This window comes from Daldinia loculata (assembly GCF_022478755.1).
Source record: "Daldinia loculata strain CBS 113971 unplaced genomic scaffold F4817scaffold_40, whole genome shotgun sequence".
Lineage (NCBI taxonomy): Eukaryota > Fungi > Ascomycota > Sordariomycetes > Xylariales > Hypoxylaceae > Daldinia > Daldinia loculata.
In genome coordinates this window covers 1-17,417 of record NW_026054894.1, presented here as the reverse complement: position 1 = coordinate 17,417, position 17,417 = coordinate 1, and the positions used below count along the sequence as shown (strand labels likewise).

The 17,417-nt window shown below is 46.5% G+C and overlaps 7 protein-coding genes across 7 annotated transcripts; 4 read left to right on the top strand and 3 right to left on the bottom strand.

The window, feature by feature from the left end:
• Positions 1–1,856: 1,856 nt before the first annotated feature.
• Positions 1,857–4,344, top strand: F4817DRAFT_182617 (MFS general substrate transporter). Its single transcript, XM_049298372.1, has 8 exons — positions 1,857–2,071; positions 2,217–2,495; positions 2,552–2,728; positions 2,785–2,811; positions 2,866–2,883; positions 2,965–3,072; positions 3,135–3,237; positions 3,292–4,344. Exons 1-8 carry the CDS (start codon positions 2,050–2,052, stop codon positions 4,070–4,072), a joined length of 1,515 nt encoding a protein of 504 aa, XP_049157058.1. The 5' UTR covers positions 1,857–2,049; the 3' UTR covers positions 4,073–4,344.
• A 1,149-nt stretch (positions 4,345–5,493) lies between these two features.
• On the top strand, positions 5,494–6,000 carry F4817DRAFT_317824 (uncharacterized protein; the record flags this gene model as incomplete). Its single annotated transcript, XM_049300849.1, has 1 exon — positions 5,494–6,000. The coding sequence occupies one exon, from the start codon at positions 5,494–5,496 to the stop codon at positions 5,998–6,000; it is 507 nt and encodes a 168-aa protein (XP_049157057.1).
• Positions 6,001–6,481: 481 nt separating this feature from the next.
• Positions 6,482–8,784, top strand: F4817DRAFT_366849 (uncharacterized protein; the record flags this gene model as incomplete). The annotated part of the gene is made up of 5 exons (XM_049307044.1): positions 6,482–6,619; positions 6,686–7,147; positions 7,203–7,691; positions 7,724–8,438; positions 8,534–8,784. 5 exons carry the CDS (start codon positions 6,482–6,484, stop codon positions 8,782–8,784), a joined length of 2,055 nt encoding a protein of 684 aa, XP_049157056.1.
• A 1,543-nt stretch (positions 8,785–10,327) lies between these two features.
• F4817DRAFT_343631 (Glyoxalase/Bleomycin resistance protein/Dihydroxybiphenyl dioxygenase) lies at positions 10,328–11,669 on the bottom strand. The gene has a single exon (XM_049304052.1). The coding sequence runs from the start codon at positions 11,150–11,152 to the stop codon at positions 10,535–10,537; it is 618 nt and encodes a 205-aa protein (XP_049157055.1). The 5' UTR covers positions 11,153–11,669; the 3' UTR covers positions 10,328–10,534.
• F4817DRAFT_317820 (uncharacterized protein) lies at positions 11,571–12,442 on the bottom strand (the record flags this gene model as incomplete). The annotated part of the gene is made up of 2 exons (XM_049300848.1): positions 11,571–12,081; positions 12,117–12,442. 2 exons carry the CDS (start codon positions 12,440–12,442, stop codon positions 11,571–11,573), a joined length of 837 nt encoding a protein of 278 aa, XP_049157054.1.
• Positions 12,443–12,815: 373 nt separating this feature from the next.
• Positions 12,816–14,495, top strand: F4817DRAFT_182498 (FAD/NAD(P)-binding domain-containing protein). The gene has a single exon (XM_049298371.1). It carries the CDS (start codon positions 12,984–12,986, stop codon positions 14,406–14,408), a length of 1,425 nt encoding a protein of 474 aa, XP_049157053.1. The 5' UTR covers positions 12,816–12,983; the 3' UTR covers positions 14,409–14,495.
• Positions 14,496–14,583: 88 nt separating this feature from the next.
• On the bottom strand, positions 14,584–17,006 carry F4817DRAFT_317818 (uncharacterized protein; the record flags this gene model as incomplete). The annotated part of the gene is made up of 3 exons (XM_049300847.1): positions 14,584–15,697; positions 15,784–15,893; positions 16,113–17,006. 3 exons carry the CDS (start codon positions 17,004–17,006, stop codon positions 14,584–14,586), a joined length of 2,118 nt encoding a protein of 705 aa, XP_049157052.1.
• Between the last annotated feature and the right edge of the window lie 411 nt (positions 17,007–17,417).

Here is a 17,417-nt window from a genome sequence, read left to right as displayed (position 1 = left end):
CCGTAGCGTCACCGAATTCTTCAGGCTAGTTTTCTTGGCCGCTGGTACCTCACATATGCTCAGATCATATACATATGTGATATCATAAGTTCAATGTGGTTAGACCTTATGGCATGATGATCTTGAATTCATATCATCCTGAGCACGCATATCGCACACTGTGGGGGTAGCATCGATCACGACCCTATAACGGCGAACGGTTTAATATATCCGTCTCGTCTATCATTCGAACCAGCCCGCTGGGTTAGATCTCTCATCGCATGCGTCAATCAATTCTTTAGCCTCCTCGATGAGCAAGTCCACAGGAGCTTCTCGGATGGCTACCAAATCAGAAGGACGTCAAAAAAGGTGGCGCACCTACCAGGATAATTGTTAGTACATTAGGTAGGTAGTAAAGGTGCGCCAGCTTTTTTGACGCCTTTCTGCAAATGTATTGCGTGATCAAGTGGCACAATCTGCAAACAAGCTTCCTCTTCTCTTGGATCACGCTGTCGACATAAGCGGATATTTATGACATCCCTGACGATAGCAAGTCTATGACATGCAATCAAATTATCAGCTCGGTACTCGGCACATTGTAAATTCAATAGGTCAGATAAACTTATGTATAAGAGGTAGAAACTCCTAAGGCCAATTTGGTAGTTACCTATTATTTTCTTGGTACATGATCTGCTATGATCTTGGATAACGTGCTACCAGCTAAACGTAGGACAATAGGTATGAGGTATATATCATATATATATTGCGTAAGTCTATTCAATGATTAGCATTCAACAAGTCCCACGGAATTTTACTCAGTTAAAGACGTCAAAGGCGCCAACAGACTCTTTTCTCGCGCCCTCTTACATCAGAACCCGAACACGAGAAGAAGAAAAACGCCTCGGTAGCTCCAAAGTGGACTCGCATTACCCGATTTAACGTCAAAGATTGCTAGGAAGGCCCCTTCTTAATACTGCTATCATGACGTATTTCTGATCTTAATTCTCTTGCTGGGTGGAAGTGGGAGGTAAAGCACTATGCTATCTTTAACCATCTGATGCTGATGAAAAAAACACTTACTGGTGCTATTGTTTTTGCTCAGCTACACTTGCGCGTGATAACGCATACAATTGGGCCGGTCGTTACATCGAGGAGATTCCATTTCGCATCTAAAATATTGCTATGTCGAGACTCATATAATGAGACCGCAACGGCACGATGCTAGCAAAATATAGTCGATGGCACGTGAGAACAAAGCGTCGCAAATTCCGAGAAATGTAGTCGGCTCGGAGTCGGCATGGCTCCTCGTATACCGAAACCCGTGTCTTTAGGGCAGAGAGAGCAGTATGATATGGACCAATTGATATCAAGAAAGAGTACTCAGCCATGTCTGCAAGCCTCTGATTGGGTCTATGTCGGCCTTCATGCCGGACATATTGGAGGGCTCATCAATGGGTTCATCAAGACATTCAGCTACACAGCTGCCGCGGCAAACAATTCGGGAGGATATTACATTAGAGACGAGCTGACTGGCCGGCTGGCTTTCGTTCCAGGGTCCAGCTCTTTTCTTCTCCGCAACTATTTATTTCCCCGCACAAACTTGGCCCGTCAGTTGGGTCTTTTCCTTTTTGAGCTGATCTCGTCTAGTGGCTCCAGTTTGTCTAGTATAAACTCATCCCATTAAAGCGACATCGGCTCTAAATTGAATATTTTGAGCATACTAAATATTTGTTTATTTAAGTCACCAAATAGGGGTATACGTTTGTATTGCTCATTATTATATTAGGGTTTGAGGCTCTTGAGCCTCGGGAGCCAAGGCCGAATTCGCGCGAGGGTCTGCTGCGTTTGGAGATCGTCAACCGCTGAGTCCGACTCTACATAATAGTCAGCCGCCGTCAGCGGCGCGACTCGTCGCAAAATTTTATTATTTACCTAAGAATCAGACTTGGCACGCCGTCTCGTGAGCTACTCAGTTTGTTGTTGAATGCGCGAGTCAATTGCTTTTTTTCTTCAACGGAAATCTTTCACGTAGTGTCTCGGTTGGCTTTGATTTGCCTCTAGTTATCGAAAATGCATTTTAGCAAAGTTTCCCGTACGTCGCGATTTTCTCCAAATTCTACATCCCAACTCCAAATTTCCGTCGCGTATTATACCGCGTCTTCGAGCCGGGTGTCGGAGTAGTTCAAGCGCACAGCATCAGACTCAACTGATAATGATGGCTAACTCGGGTATTCAAGCAGATTCAGCTCCGAGCGATTTGGACAAGCCGGTAGATGAAATCATTGGAAACAATAGTTATCATCCCGGTGTTGCCGGTGCCGAGTATGATGGGCTTCATGTCCAATGTCCTCCTCACACAACGGAGCGGAAGCTCATAACACGTGTCGACTGGCACTTGATACCCTTCCTCTGTATTCTTTATCTCCTGGCTTTCTTGGACAGAGTCAATATTGCCAATGCGAAATCTTTCCGCCTGGTTGAAGACCTACACCTCGAGAACCACGAGTATAATACTGGTAAGTAAATGCTATTTAAATGCGCTGCTTTGTACTGACACCGAGAACCTACTTAGCCTTAACCATGTTTTTTATACCATATGTAATTGCCGAGATCCCTAGCAATATCTTCCTAAAAAGGTTCTCACCTCGCATATGGCTTCCTACCTGTATGTTGGGGTTTGGCATTGCGTCCGTATGTCAGGGGCTTGTACAGAACTATTCTGGTCTCCTTGCGACACGATTCTTCCTAGGTATTGTCTTCCACTTAAGTTGGGATAAGACTGTCATACTTACTTACATTACTTAGGGTTGTTCGAGAGTGGAATGTTTCCTGGTAATTAGCAAGTCCCTAAGCTATGAATTCAGAATATGCTAACGTAGACTTAAGGATGCTTTTACCTCATTAGTACGTATCTACTTATCTAGGATAGAATGGTATACTGTGTTAACTCGTGGGTGTATGTTGCTAACATTCTGTCTTGGTTAGGCATGTGGTACAAGCGGAGTGAATCGCAGAAGCGTTACTCTCTATTCTTTACGTCCACTTCTCTAGCTGGTGCTTTCGGGGGTCTCTTGGCGTCTGCTATAGGCAAGAGTAAGTGTGTCCTCTAGCAAAGTAGAAAAACCAATTCCCGGAATATACTAATAATTGATTAGTGCAGGGTATCCGTGGATATAATGGCTGGCGATGGATTTTCATACTCGAAGGAATCCTTACATGCCTAGTTGCGGTTATCTTTTACTTTGTTTTCCCCTCGTTGTAAGTAATCCTTTTAGCCTTAAGTACGACTTGTGTGGTTCTAATTTGCGACAGCCCCGAGGAAGCTAAGTGGTTGACGGAAGAGGAGCGGACTTACATAAAAGCCCGACTACAAGCTGACCAAGGCCATAATGCTGCTGATCGAAAGACTACGTTTCGCGATGTTGTAAATGTAATGAAGGATCATCGTGTCTGGCTTGGTGGGGTTATGTACTTTGGGCTGATCGTCCCCGCGTATGGTTATGCCTTTTTTGCGCCTACCATCATTTCGACATATAATTACGATCCTATCCAGACGCAGCTCCACAGTGTAGTCCCTTGGGCTGCATCTTTTGGCTTCTCTCTTCTCACAGCTGTGCTATCCGATTGGATGCATCATCGTGCAGCTTTCGCACTTGCGCCACTTACTCTTGGTCTCGCAGCTTTTGGCGTTTTACTCAGGGTCCACGACAACACACCTGTTCAGTACGCAATGTTATGTTTCATTACGATGAGCACTTACAGCGTGTTGCCCATTACTGTCTGCTGGTTTAGCATGAATCTCGGTGGTCATCATCGTAGAGCTATAGGTACAGGGTGGCAGATTGGCTTTGGTAACATCGGCGGAATCATAGCTACGTTCGCTTTTCTCAATACCGACGCCCCCTATTTCAAGAACGGTTATTCGATCTGTCTCGGTTTCACATGTTTGAGCGGCTTGGCGTCAGTCTTATATCTCATATCGATCTACCGCGAAAACCAGAGGAGAAAGAAGGCTGTCAGAGACGTTGGGTTATCTGACTACGAGAAGAGCGAGTTGGGAGATCTGAATCCCGAGTTCAGATACATGTATTAGCGTATAAGTGGGACTGGCGAGCAATCGTGTTTTAGACATTGGATTGGACAGAAATATAGAGAGGGGGATTGGGTAGATGGGATATTTCAGTTAATATGGGATCTCGAGCACTATAAACACGGTATTATATTTTATATACGGCTTAAAGCTGCTAAGCGATAGTCTCATAGATTTATTCCATTCACACTAGTCGGCTCCTTCGAGGAAAGGGGCCGAGTACAACCAGGTAGCGTCGTCCCAGGCATATAAGGCCCGCCTCAACATCGATCGAATTGATCATCGTGCACCGAATTGGGGAGAGAGCGGTTTAAGGGGTAAATGCACTGAGTCGTCAAGAGCACCTAAAAGGGGTTCGAACTAGCATCCTTTCGATTTCTACTAGCTGGTTTTCGAGGCCGGGTACATTCATCCTCCAAAGCCTCTGTAAACTAAGCTCAGCACCTGTCTTCTCCCCAGCCGTCAACGGCCGTTCCCTCTCTATCCGCACAGCCTCAGCAGTTCTCGGCCCCCACCTCGATAAGCACGTCGGCGCGCTGCGACGCAGCATAAGATGCAGCCATGGCGAGCCAGCGTCGCGCCCACCGAGCCGTAAAGATGCTTACTATACGGGAATAAGGCGGCTCGACGGCGAATTAGGTAGGCGGCCGGGCTCGTCCTGAATTATTCGAAGGAATCTTATAAGGGTATGAGGATACATGGTTTGATTTGATAAATCGCGCTGGGTAATAGAGAGGTAGGTACCTAATTATTAGTAAAGGATTAAAGGTAAAGTTTGCCATCTGACCAAGTCCCAAGACTGACTATGCGTGGGGGTAAGACAACTGCCGACCATATACCTTTTTAGCATATATATAATCGGTGGTAAGACTATAACATGCGAATGTGCGCCTCTATTCCCATAAAATGGGTTGTAACTCGAAATGAAAAACCATAACCTTTCACATTAAATATCTCTTCACCATCTTCAAATGTTTTTGCCGTGTTCCCCGTTTCCATATCACCACATTTACATGGAAAGTCTAACGTATAGGAGCATTAGCAACAGGTAGGATTCATAGCAGAGAATGTAGCAAAATCAGCACTTTCATCTTTCAAAAAATCTATCTAGGTTTATTAGGCACTTGGACAAAAGACAATAATAATGTTACCTCTATTACTCGCAATGAACAAAATTGGGACCGTGAATAAGGCTTTACGTACAATAACCCCTGTCCCCTTTATCTCTTCTATCTTTTTTATCAGAATAGCTTCTTTCTAGTTAAATATAAAGAGATAATGTCATTGTATTAACCAACAATACTTTAGACCAGGTGTCTCAAATAACTTGGTCCACTTCCTATATCTTCACCGGGATATCATCATATTAGTCCTAGCTTCTTGCTACATACAATATACCTCGAGCATAATACGATTGATTCAATATGGACGTCCAAGAGAACCAAGCACTAAATCGCCGTTCGGCAATCCAGGCAACTTGCGGCCAAGCTGAGCTACTCACAGGCACAGCCTCCTATGCGTGTGGGCACAGATTTAGCTGGATCCTTGACTACGTCTTCCAGCGTACCGGACGTCGCTCTCCTAGCCTTCATCCTTGCCCAAAATGCGCTATTAACCCGACCTGTCTCGTATGTCTTGAACGTTTTGATGCCAAAGCGACGGATTCATGTCCAAATTGCGATTGCTTTTTTGATAAGGCTATCCTCGCAGACCGTTGCGAGAAGCTTAAGCAGATGAACATAAGGATTATGGAGCATAAACCTACCACGTTTATAAAATGTCGACTACAGGCAGAAAGGGAGAGGCTTAGGATAATGTACAATGAGGTGCATGAGCCTAGCCCATCTATGAAATGTCGGCTCGAGGCTGAAGAAGAGAAGCTCAGGATTATGTATAAGCAGGCTGTGTATAATATAGCACCTAAGTCATAGGATGGATATATCTAACTTTGCCTACTAAGTAGCAAATAGGCACCTGATCTCATGGGTACCTCTTAGAGTTTTAATATGAACCACGGCATTTTATTAGAATAGTTAGTTGAATCTTGAGAATGATCCACACCTAAACCTTTGAACCAACTAATAAGCTATTCAAGTCTTCCGCTGCCCAGCAGACATGTTTTCGTTTAAAAAACCGATTGTAGTAAATTCCTCTAAAGTCCACTATATTGCTAGAATTTTATGAAGTGTTATGAATAGGTAGAAATAGAGCGATCTTAAGTCTCAATGAATATTTTAAGTGGAGAATGGCTCCAAGTCGGAGATGATCGGAAATCCGTAAATATACAAGTTATTCCTACTGCCGGCGATTCTTCTTTAACTCCGGTTCTCCCAGATAAATCTCCCCAGACAATAGGATCGTATCTAATCTTATGGCCTACATATTTGAAGTCATTTCAATATCTCGGCGAAAATGCTGCCTAATGCCGGCGTTAAGACAGCCGATACGACCGAACAGTCGAGATCTACAAGGCAGAAAAACCTCGCTGGTGAAAGAAAAAGCCGAAAGAAACGCGTGCGACTGAGTTGCATGGAATGTCGGAAGAAAAAAGTATGCTACTACTTATCATGAACCTAAACCCAAACCCAAATGTCCTTGCTAAGTGTTCGGATGTAGCTGTCCTGTGACCGGAACCTACCCTGTCGGAGATGTGTAAGGACGGGAAGATCAACACAATGTTCGTACGAAACAGAACAGCCCTCTTCGTTTAACTTTACAGCCCTACCGCAAGAAAAGCAGATCCAAGACCTTCAGGCTCAAGTTGCTGAATTGAAAGTATTACTCTCGAAGGCATCCCCCACGGATGAGACCGATTGTGTGGCGGAAACTTTCTGTGTGGTAGGCGACCATGCTAAATCCGATGGCTCAGTGCCATTGAATGAAAAATCCGGAGAACTTGAAAGCTTGACTAGTAAAGCTTGCGACGGAGACAATGCTCAACCAGACTCGACATCCTTTTCGGGGAGTAAGTCTGACCATAATACAACCCGCGTCAACAATACCGAGCTTCGTGATCCGAAAGAGAGATGCCCACAAGGCTATTATAGCCAACATAATTTGTTTCGGTTCTTCGGCGAGGTACGCTCCCTTCATGCATATCTCTTTATATTGGCCGTACTTACATTTTATATAGATCCGTGAACTCTTCCCCTTTATCAGAGAGACGGCTAATGAATGGTTCAAACCACTTGGTGTTAGCCTTACAAGGGAGAAATCCATCAAAAATGGCTACAGTGTGGATTATTCGCCCCGAAAAGGGGTAATTCTGGAGTGTCTCCTCCCTCCCAAGGAGGACACCGATGCTCTAGTTTCTTTCTACCTTGATGGCTTGGAGCAAATTCATCGAATAATTCATATACCTACATTCAAGAGAGAATATGCCAATTTTTGGCTACCCCAGCGGCCTCGGTATCCTACCATGACGGTTCTCATCTTGGCGATGATATCTATATCGACCTATGCTGCTACTCGCTCGGCCGAGGCTACATCTATACCAGCAAAATACCGTGCTATGTGTGCGCGATGGATTTATTCATGCGAGGAGTGGTTGAAGCAGCAGGGCCCAAAACATCGCAAAATTGTTCACTACCAGATATCTTGTTTAGTCTATCTCGCTAAGCGGGTAGCCATGATCGGCAAAAAAGGTGGTGGAAGGAGACCAGCTCTTTGATCCAGGATGCAATTATAGATGGGTTACATTGCGATCTATCTTTTAATATCGGCACACCTTACACCCAAGAGATGAAAAGACGAATATGGACTGTCCTTAGAGAATTAGATCTGCAGAATGCGTTCGAGTACGGTCTCCCTACCCTCCTTCATAACATTAATTCCGATACCCCTCCTCCTACGAATCTCGACGATGATGATTTCGGCGAGGCATCGAAGGAAATACCCACGTCAAAGCGACTTGATGTTTATACTTTTACGTCCTATCAAGTTCATAGCGCTCGCAGCTGGGCTTTGCGTCTTGAGATATCTCAACGTTTATTCAATAGACGGTTATCTAAAGACTTTAGCTATGAAGAAGTACTACGATACACTCATGAAATCACACAAGCAATAGAGGCTATTCCTTCCTGGAATAATGATGCGACACCACAGGACGATTCTAAGTTGTCAATTGTTGCGAATGCCTTCTGCCTTTTTCAGCTGAAAGAATGTGTTCTTGCCCTTCACCGACCTTATCTACACAAAAATGACGGTAGATACTGGCTCTCGGAAACTGTATGTTATCACACATCGCGAGATATCCTTCTCCTGAATAGCCGCTTAGCGGAGTTTGGCTATCAGAGCCTCACAACAGTCAGGGATGACTTACTGCTCGCTTCGTTGAGTCTTGTTCGCATTACTATGCTCCAGCCTAAGCGTAAGTTTAACTTTCTCCCCAAGGAAAAGATTAGTCCAGTAGCTAGCGAACTATTACTCACTGTTTAGTGTTGGGAAAGCTAATATTGTATACAGTATCAAATAGCATCGTCGTGACAGATTCTCAAGCTATAGTTGACCTCCTTGAGCAATGTGTTCCCTTAATGGAGGACAGACATCTGCGTTGCTGTTATAGCGAACTTTGGTGCTTTATCACAATGCACGCAGCACTTATGCTATTAAAAATACATCTGGAAAAGGAATCCCATCAAACAGCTAAGGCTGCATGCGCACGAAGGTTCTTGGACCTACATTATAGGCAAATGGAAAGACAGAGGATAAGATGACCGTCTTCCAAACGGAATTTATGTCCGTTCCCAATCAGCAGTATCTAACTCCCCCGGACCCTTCGAACCATATTGACGTAAGTAACTAACATATCGACCTTATTAAATAACCGTAACTATAATCCTAGCCCATATCTATATGCTGACTACTATCAGGTTGACACTTACCAATTAACTGCTCCCGAGGCACTGGATTTTCTAGTGTCAGGATGGTTAGATGACAGTTTTCCAGAAGTGCGTATAGAAACACTAGAAGCCCTCTCCCAATGCTTACAATTTCGAATCCAGCTCGGCGCTCACTCATTCAACCTTGACGACATGAATAGTACATGGGATATCTGGGAACCGCTGTAAGATGTAGAATAAGCCTAGGTACTAAACGCAAAAGAACTATAATCACCAATAGCACGGACAGAATAAACTAATGTATAACTGTGCGCTATGAACTATAAGAAGTTTGGGCATCGTCTTTCTAATAAAGAGTATGGGGCGAATCACTCTATTTCAGCCGTGTCTTAACAGTTCTAAGTTTTGGCTTTGGGCGTGTTCTATTACTTGAAAGTTCGAACTTTTAGTCAATGTACCAGCAGCGTTTTCCCGATGACTATACCTGATGGTCCTTATGTCTTCCAAGTACGAAATTTCATCTCTAGAAATGCGACTTCTAATCTTCAGGATCGATCACCACACAACCACGTAACCGCCCAACTGCACACCACACCGCATATCACACGACCGTACGAAAAGCCCCGAGCAAATTTCTCTTAGCTATACTCGAAATGGCTACGTTCACATACCTAGATTACCCAGGCCAGCTCGTTGTCCCGCCGCCATGGGCCAGAAGGCAGAAAGTCCCGAGACGAAGTGCTCTTCGCTCCGAGCACTCGGGCCCCCGCGCTAAGAAGAGCGTCAGATTCTATCCCACGGTCGACGAACGACAATACTATCCTAATAAAAGTCCTCGGTTCGGGTGGAGAAAACATAAAGCTAGATTATTGAACATCCTGTCGCTGTTATTATGCTCCTAGGAGCTATATACGTTGGGTACCTACTTGTGCTAGGCGAAGGCATTTCACAATGGTATTTCTATCTCGCTCGTCGCTACTAAGAAATCGACTAAAATACATTTTAGATTAAATCAAGAAGATAGAGATTAGAAAAAAAAGGGGGGGGGAGAGGGGGTTGATATTAGATCAAGTTCCCAGTGCTGGGAGTGTTCTTAGTATTTGGATTCATTTGGAAGGGGAAAAGGGGGCCCCTATCTCCACTCTGCAGCGGCTATGACAGGCATTCGACATCTCTAACTTCTTTGTACGCATCTTGATTTAGGAGCATATCGGGCTCCGGCAATCACCCTTCATATCCTCTATACAGCTTCGCCGCTATGGGTATTGCTATTTATAAAAATACGGAGTGCTGGGAGGTTCATACCAGGACACAAAGGATTGGATACCTAACCTAAGGTACTATGGAGTAGACCATTTATTCATACGGTCAATTGTTTAATACCATGTCATATATTTTTTTCGGTCATTGGAGAGACGCTCTATCATATAAAATGATTCCGAAGAAAGACAATTGATGGACCCCTACCTATTGTACAGGCATCCCCCCTAGTCATTGTATATAACTGAAATTAGCTCCTTGATATCCGAAAAGCACCTATATTTGAATTACCGATGGAGCACAGTTGATCCTGATTATAATTGCAGTGATCAACGCACCAATCCCAACGCCATTAAAACCTACCCTACTTCCTATCCCTCGGACCAACATTCGGCCTAGCCTTAATACTCTTATCATCCTCCCCGCTCCTGACTCTCTTAACGAAGACCTCCGGGTCAAAATCGACTCCAACGGGGTTCTCCACGAACTCAGGAGAAGCCATGAACTCCACGGCCTCGGGCACCGTATCATAATTATCCACCTGGAACTCGAGCTGGTTGCCGTCCAAGTCCTCGTAGTACATACTGGTGCTAATGCCGTGGTTGACAGACCAGACCGGGAGGATCCCAGCCGCCTTCTTCTCCTCGTACGACGTGACTAGGTCCTGCAGCGTCTTGAACCCGAACGCCATGTGGTGCAGACCGACTTGCGGGGCGCCCGCCTCGCGCGGGGTCGCCGTCGGGTCCTTGACGATGGCGATGCGGTGGTGCTCGTAGTCGTATGTCATGAAGCACAGGCGGTGGGATCGGTGCGAGACCCGTCCTCCGAGGATCGTGAGGTAGAACTCTACCATGTCTTCGAAGTTGTCTGGCGTCGTGCGCAGGACGACATGGCACAGGGCTTCGGGAGAGATACGCTTTGACTTATCTGGAGAGAGCTGAATGCTGCCATTCTGTGTTTGGGTAGTGGTTTGCGTCACCATGTTGAATGTGGTTTACTTGGAACTATCTTCATATGGGTAGGAATTAAAATTGGTCTTCACCCTGAGTTCATAGGATTGGCACTGGCAGGGTTTAACTCTGAGAAGTCAGCGCGACGAGATATAAATGCTAGGTACCCTGGTTCGAAGTCTATTTTGAGAATACACAAACCACCAGTCGCCTTATGAATCGTGACGTCGGATTTCTAATACAAACAGTCTTGTGCAGGACACAGCGTCGAGTGGCTTGGGATCAAGGTGCGCGGCCGTCTATACTTCCGATGGAGAGCCGGGATCCTCATGTTTGCCGGTGCTGGCTCACGAATTAACATTCACCTTTCATATCAATTTACAAACTCATTTGAGGCTCGGAATTCGGCGAAGATTGGAAAAACCTATCTCTAACGTGTGTTCGTCTGGCTTATAAACTCGGCTGCTCGCTTCCAACTCTCCTTGCCGAAGAGAGATCACCTCCGCCGGCCTTCTCCACGAGACCGCAAGCCACCAAATTCAATGTCTGGATCCGTTCCAGCCGCGCGACGATGTGGTGTAACGTCGGCAAAGCCTGCCAGTCCAAAGGATACCACTTGAATTCCCCTTCCCCCGCAGTTAACCTCTTGATCACCCTAGCTTGTTGCTTCTTTGCTTCCTCTGCATGTGAGACAAAGACAGGGTACTCCACATCTGCTTGCCCAGGACGCCCCGTCGAAGGCATGTAGCGCCATAGAAGGATCCCCTCATCGACCCCAGCTTCAGGGGGTGCCAGCCGCCGGGACCCCATCCCGTCCCGATCTTCTTCCGTGCGGAGGCCTCTAAGGCTAAATTCGGCAAATTTCGATCCTTCCCAGCTCGCCATCATCGAATATATGCTTTCTGTTTGCGAGATGTTAAGATCCGCGTATAGTTTCGGGAAACCCAACTCCTCCCGCCCACTAATAATCGGGTCTGCCATATTCTCCCAGAGCACGGGAAGATAAGTGCCCCGATATGCTCAGCCGTCTTCTTCCGCACGCCGTGGATGTAAACGCTTAGGAGGTTGTATCCACGGCCGGCAAGCCATTCTAGATTATCTAGGTGTTTGGCTGTGATGCTGACATAGGCTTCCGGACCTGGTTTCTGGAAAGAGAAAGTAAGGGGTAGGAGACTGACAAGATCGGATTGCTTGGCCTTGAATGCGATGAAGGCTTCTACGTTGCTTATTCCAGAGCCGTCACGAGCACGTCCGTTGAACGATTGGCGCGGTCCTGGGAATGGCCCAAAGGTGGTAGGCATTCGGTGGTGTAAATTAGACATATTGCTAGGCGTAAACGACGCAAACCTTCTAATACTACGAGTATTCATTAGCGTCCTCCTTAGTCGTAAATATGTGTCGTAATTTTAATGTATGAAGATGAATGACCACGCAGCTCCTACACACAAGTTTCCTTATGAAAGCATAGCAGTGCTAGTAGAACCCATCTCAGCGTTTAGTCCAACGATGCTTCATAAGTGTGGAGAGGCCTTCACCTGGGCGGTCACATGTCTCCGGATACGGCATGGTCCGAGTTGATCTCTCGGTTCTCCTCCGGGACCCTCCTCGGGAAATCTGTTAAATCCCGGCTGGGGAGAGGATTCGGTTGTAAAGGCGAATCACACGATTCTCGCACCATACATTTGAATTTTGTATTCGGAGATCCTAGTTATCCGCCTCACAACAACACTAGATGCAGGCATTTATACATTGAATAGCTTTTGAACATATATCCTGGTCTTTGGCTCATGAACCCAGACACTTAACTGGCATAGCCTGGCAGATTGTTCCCATTTCATTACATAATATATTAATAGAGTAGCAATGGCACCACACGCTTCTTCAGATAGATTACATGAGACGCCCACGGCAAACGGGACGAGTACGAACACATCAACACATAACAACTCCAATGGAACCGACACAGTCCCGGTTATCATAGTAGGCGCTGGCCCGGTCGGCCTCCTCCTTGCTCTTCGACTGGCCATGAATCAGATCCGCACCATCGTTTTGGAAAAAGAATCCTCGCTTAGCCAACTGCCACGTGCTATAGGGTATTACGGGCCGGTACATGATGTCTTCCAGGAAATCGGACTCTACGACCAAATTTCAACAGAGGGGATGCCCTCAGGAGGCTATGTGTGGCGCAAGCTCCCGACTGATGTTGTTGATAAGAACGGCACAGTGGTAGGCAAGGAACTAGGCGCGATTGTAGGGAAAAACGCGATGAGCAAGGCCGGTCCCGACGGAAAGTTCAAGCCAGGTCGTTATTCAATCCAGCTTGCTCAGTGTCGGCTCGCAGAGATCTTCTTGGAGAATGCGGAAAAGACCGGGTTTGCTAAAGTCCTCTGGGAACACGAAGTCACGGACTTGTCACAAGACGAGAACCAAGTATCAGTCACGGTAAAGACGGTGCGAGAGGGAAACAAGGTTCTTAAAGGTCAATATCTCGCCGCCTGCGACGGTGGTAGATCTACAGTCCGTAAACTTCTTGGAATTCGCCTCTCGGGTCATTCCTGGCCCGAGCGCTTCCTAGCGACGGACGTGCTGCGTATCGCACCAGTCGTCCCAGAGTTTTCCGTCCATTTTACAGTTGACGAGACATTCTGGGGTGTAGCGACGCCACTGGAACACGTCGAGGCCGGAAAGAAAGGTCTTTGGAGATATAGCTTAGCAGTACCAGCAAAACCCAACGATGATCCAAACAGTGCTCGTTTGACAGACGAGCAGGTTCTTGAGCCGGATTATGTTGATTCACTCCTCCTACGCCAGATTGATGGACCCAGGCCGAGCAACCACGTGGTAGTGCGCAAGAGCCTCTATAAGATGCATCAGCTACTTGCCAGCACTATGCATCGTGGGCGGTGCTTTCTCGCGGGCGACTCAGCACACATCAATAACCCCATTGGCGGGTTGGGTCTATGTACCGGTCTTCTAGATGGGGACGCATTAGCTCAGACCCTCCAGATTGCTCTTTCGACATCGTCGTCTAATCCAAATCTGGAAAACTTGTTTAACCGCTACTCTACAGAGCGGAGATGGGTCTTCCAGAATGTCATTCATCCTTTCAGTAGTGCCAATAAGACACGTCTCCACGGCGCCAAGCCAGACGACATGGCGAGGGAGGATTGGTATTTTAGGGCACTGGCTCGGGGGGATCCTAAGGAACTCGAAAATGTCCATCGACCACTTTGTGCGCAATGGAGGACGGACATGCGGAAGTTCTGGCCTGTAGAGACGGCCAAATAAAGACGCTAAAGCGACTGATGAAGTTGCTGCTTGAGGAACCTTTAGGCCAGGTCAACAGGATGCGAGGCAACATGTAAAATAACGTTTTATACATGAGACGATGTTGTTTACTCGCCTCTAAGACCAGCTTGAGTAGAATAGATCTCAGGCAGAGCATACAAAGTAGCCCAAGCAGTCATCCGTTTCTCAGGCTGTATCGACTAACCAAAAACTGTTTTAACTTAGTGTGGACTCCCTCCGAGAATCTCGTAGCAATGCCATCCCCGAAAGCTAACAGACAAGTCTCCAGTGTTCGGATGGGATCATCCAATGCTACCGGCTCGGCACCACCCCTTTGGTCCGTGACTGCTGGAATGCAAACCTGGTGATTAGGAGATGAATCCGAAGTTGTTGCTGCATTAGATACGGCGATACTTGCTCCTACGCTGGAGTGGAAATGACGATATACCGCATCGTTGTCGCCCCGTGATTCGACATCTATTAGGACAAGAGTCGATGATAGAAGTTTCCACCGCGCTCCGCAGAATACACTTATCGCCCATAGAGTAAGCGTGACACGGTAAAGAGCAGCAGGCCACCACGGTGGCCGGGCTTTCTTATCAAGTGAGCGAAGAAGATAGAGGATTTGACCGATATGTAAGAGAGCCTCATCAGGACAATGGATATACTGTTCAACAAGAGTGGAAGATAGCTGCTGAAGTCTCGAGTCGCTCAGTCGCCTCCTAGCTAAGCTTTCGATGTCGGTAAAGCCCGTTACTGTGTTAAGATAGATAATACGATAAGTGATAAGAGTTGCTATCATTAATGGGCTCCGAAATTGGTTGAAAGACACATCTGACTGCTCGATTTCACGGAGACGGGAACAATACAAGCTAAACCAGCGGTGCAGAAGAACCTGCATTTCCTCCATGCGAACATCGGTAGATCTTTTCGTAACCGGAGAGAATAAGCGCGAGTTCGGCCCCTCGCTAAAGCAACTGAGGACTTGGCGGAAACTGTTAACAAGCGAATAAAGGGGATGGAGCAATAGTCTAAACGCCGAGGGTGTTAGACAAAGACGTCTATCTCCTGTAACTTGATCGGTAAGGAACCACTGAAATAGCACACGGAGAGATGGCTGTATTAGCGGTGTATCGTTTATTCCACACTTCCATGAGTCAGTATCACAAGCTAGATAGAGTTCTGCAGGACTAGGGAGGACTAAGTTAAGGTCCGCTATCTGTATATGCGCGGTGCTATCGAGGAACAGGCTGAGTTCTAGGTCAAGAATGACCCATGTATATGTAAGCCTAGATAGTAGAAATTCACAATGTTAGCAGCTCCTTTTAATCATGGGAAAAGGAAGAGTTCGAGAGGAAGCGAAAAGTGGCCCTACCTAATTAGTCTCTCTCGCTCAAGCCAGGCTACGTGCCTTGAATCATCGTCAAGTTCTAGGGACTCCGTATGGCTAACTTGAGCATCGAATAATCTACTGTTTCGGACGATCTACTGATGGTTAGGTGTTAAATTCTAGGAGTGGGTATAGTCCAGAAAAATGGTATAGTCAGGGGTAGGGGTTAACATACTGCAATATAGATACCACGCTGTCCAAGGCCGATATCCATCAGCCATTTATCGCCACTCCATGCAGCTTGAATAATAAATACCAGGGCACAATGCAGCAATAACGGTTGGTGGCAGACAGAAACATCCTTTTCGACAGACTTCCGTTAAGCCACCCGACAGACGTCGTGCCTCATTTGTAGGATCTGATATAGCTCCCTGTCCTATCATAAGCAGAATAAGAAGAGTAGATGACGTATCATTAGATCCATTCAGCAGCATATTTGCATCCAAAACGCCTCCAGGAACGAGAAGATAAAATGGCTCAAAGATGCGCATATATTCGCGAAGAAAATGTTCCATAGTCGCGGAGGGCGGGAGAATAAGGAACCCGCGGGAGTTGCCATCGGGAGACGGGGAAGGGTAACTAGCAGCAGCCGTGGCAGGGTCAAGCTGATGGACTCTGAGGGCCTTTTGGAGGAGAGCCTGAGAGATAGCAGCAAGCTTATCCCGCACACTCTCGCGGAGCGGTAAGCTTGCGAGGGGTTCGAACGGATTGGGGCTTGCGAAGTCGAGCCCAAGCCAGCCCCATAACTTATCCAACTCTGGCATGTGACCGAGGCTTCTCGAGGAGCACTCCGGCCGTCCTAGGGCATTTCGACATATCCTCGAATGGGTTACAACGAAATGACGACCGGCCCAGCTTTCTATATGCGACCCAATTACCAATGATCCGGTGCCGGGTGGGACAGCATCATTATTCGTGTTTTGCTCAGACACATTGTCCATGAAGGTGCCGAACCCACCAGTGGCGACAGATTCAATGATCGCATCATGGATATGTAGCTGCTTTGTCGGCGATGGAGCAGAGCTATGTGTTGGATTATCAAGACCTTCGCTATTTTCCGAAGAGCTTTGAATATTCTGATTAGGTCTAGCGTGTTCCGCATCTATGTTTAACCTAGTAGAAGATCGAACATCGCGAGTAACATTAACTTCTGATACTGACGTTATTGAATCCTGGCTAGCCCCTGACAAAGATGCACGCACCGGCATCTTTCTCGGCCGTCTGTCGCATGGAATTTGTTTAACGCGACAACGATTGCAGGGTAAGTTAGAATCACATTTTGTCTTAGTTCTTGCATAATTGCGACACGCTTCTTGTGTACGATGTCTTACACCAGTCATCGGCTGATTCAAAGACTGCCCATCGGCGGAGGTTTCACCATGAACCGCCACATGTCTTTGAAGAACATCTCTAGGAACAATTAATTATATTTGGATAAAAGAGGACGAGGGAGTGTAAGAAAAAAAAAAAAAGGAATGTCTGACATACCTTCGGGAAAAAGATAGATGACAGATATTACATTTAAACTGGAGGCAGCCCTGCGGGCTGCACAATATGCCCGAGTTTACATAATTGCGCACGTGCCAGATACTGCCCATTGAGTTACTTTCCTATTTGGG

What these genes read in the sequence shown, in the direction of transcription:
- F4817DRAFT_182617 (XM_049298372.1), top strand. Translation starts at nt 2,050, where the DNA reads ATGCATTTTAGCAAAGTTTCCC. An exon ending in GCATTTTAGCAAAGTTTCCC is followed by an intron (nt 2,072 to 2,216) that starts GTACGTCGCGAT and finishes CGGGTATTCAAG; the next exon opens with CAGATTCAGCTCCGAGCGAT. An exon ending in TACTTTGTTTTCCCCTCGTT is followed by an intron (nt 3,238 to 3,291) that starts GTAAGTAATCCT and finishes AATTTGCGACAG; the next exon opens with CCCCGAGGAAGCTAAGTGGT.
- F4817DRAFT_343631 (XM_049304052.1), bottom strand. Translation starts at nt 11,152, where the DNA reads ATGGTGACGCAAACCACTACCCAAACACAGAATGGCAGCATTCAGCTC.
- F4817DRAFT_182498 (XM_049298371.1), top strand. Translation starts at nt 12,984, where the DNA reads ATGGCACCACACGCTTCTTCAGATAGATTACATGAGACGCCCACGGCA.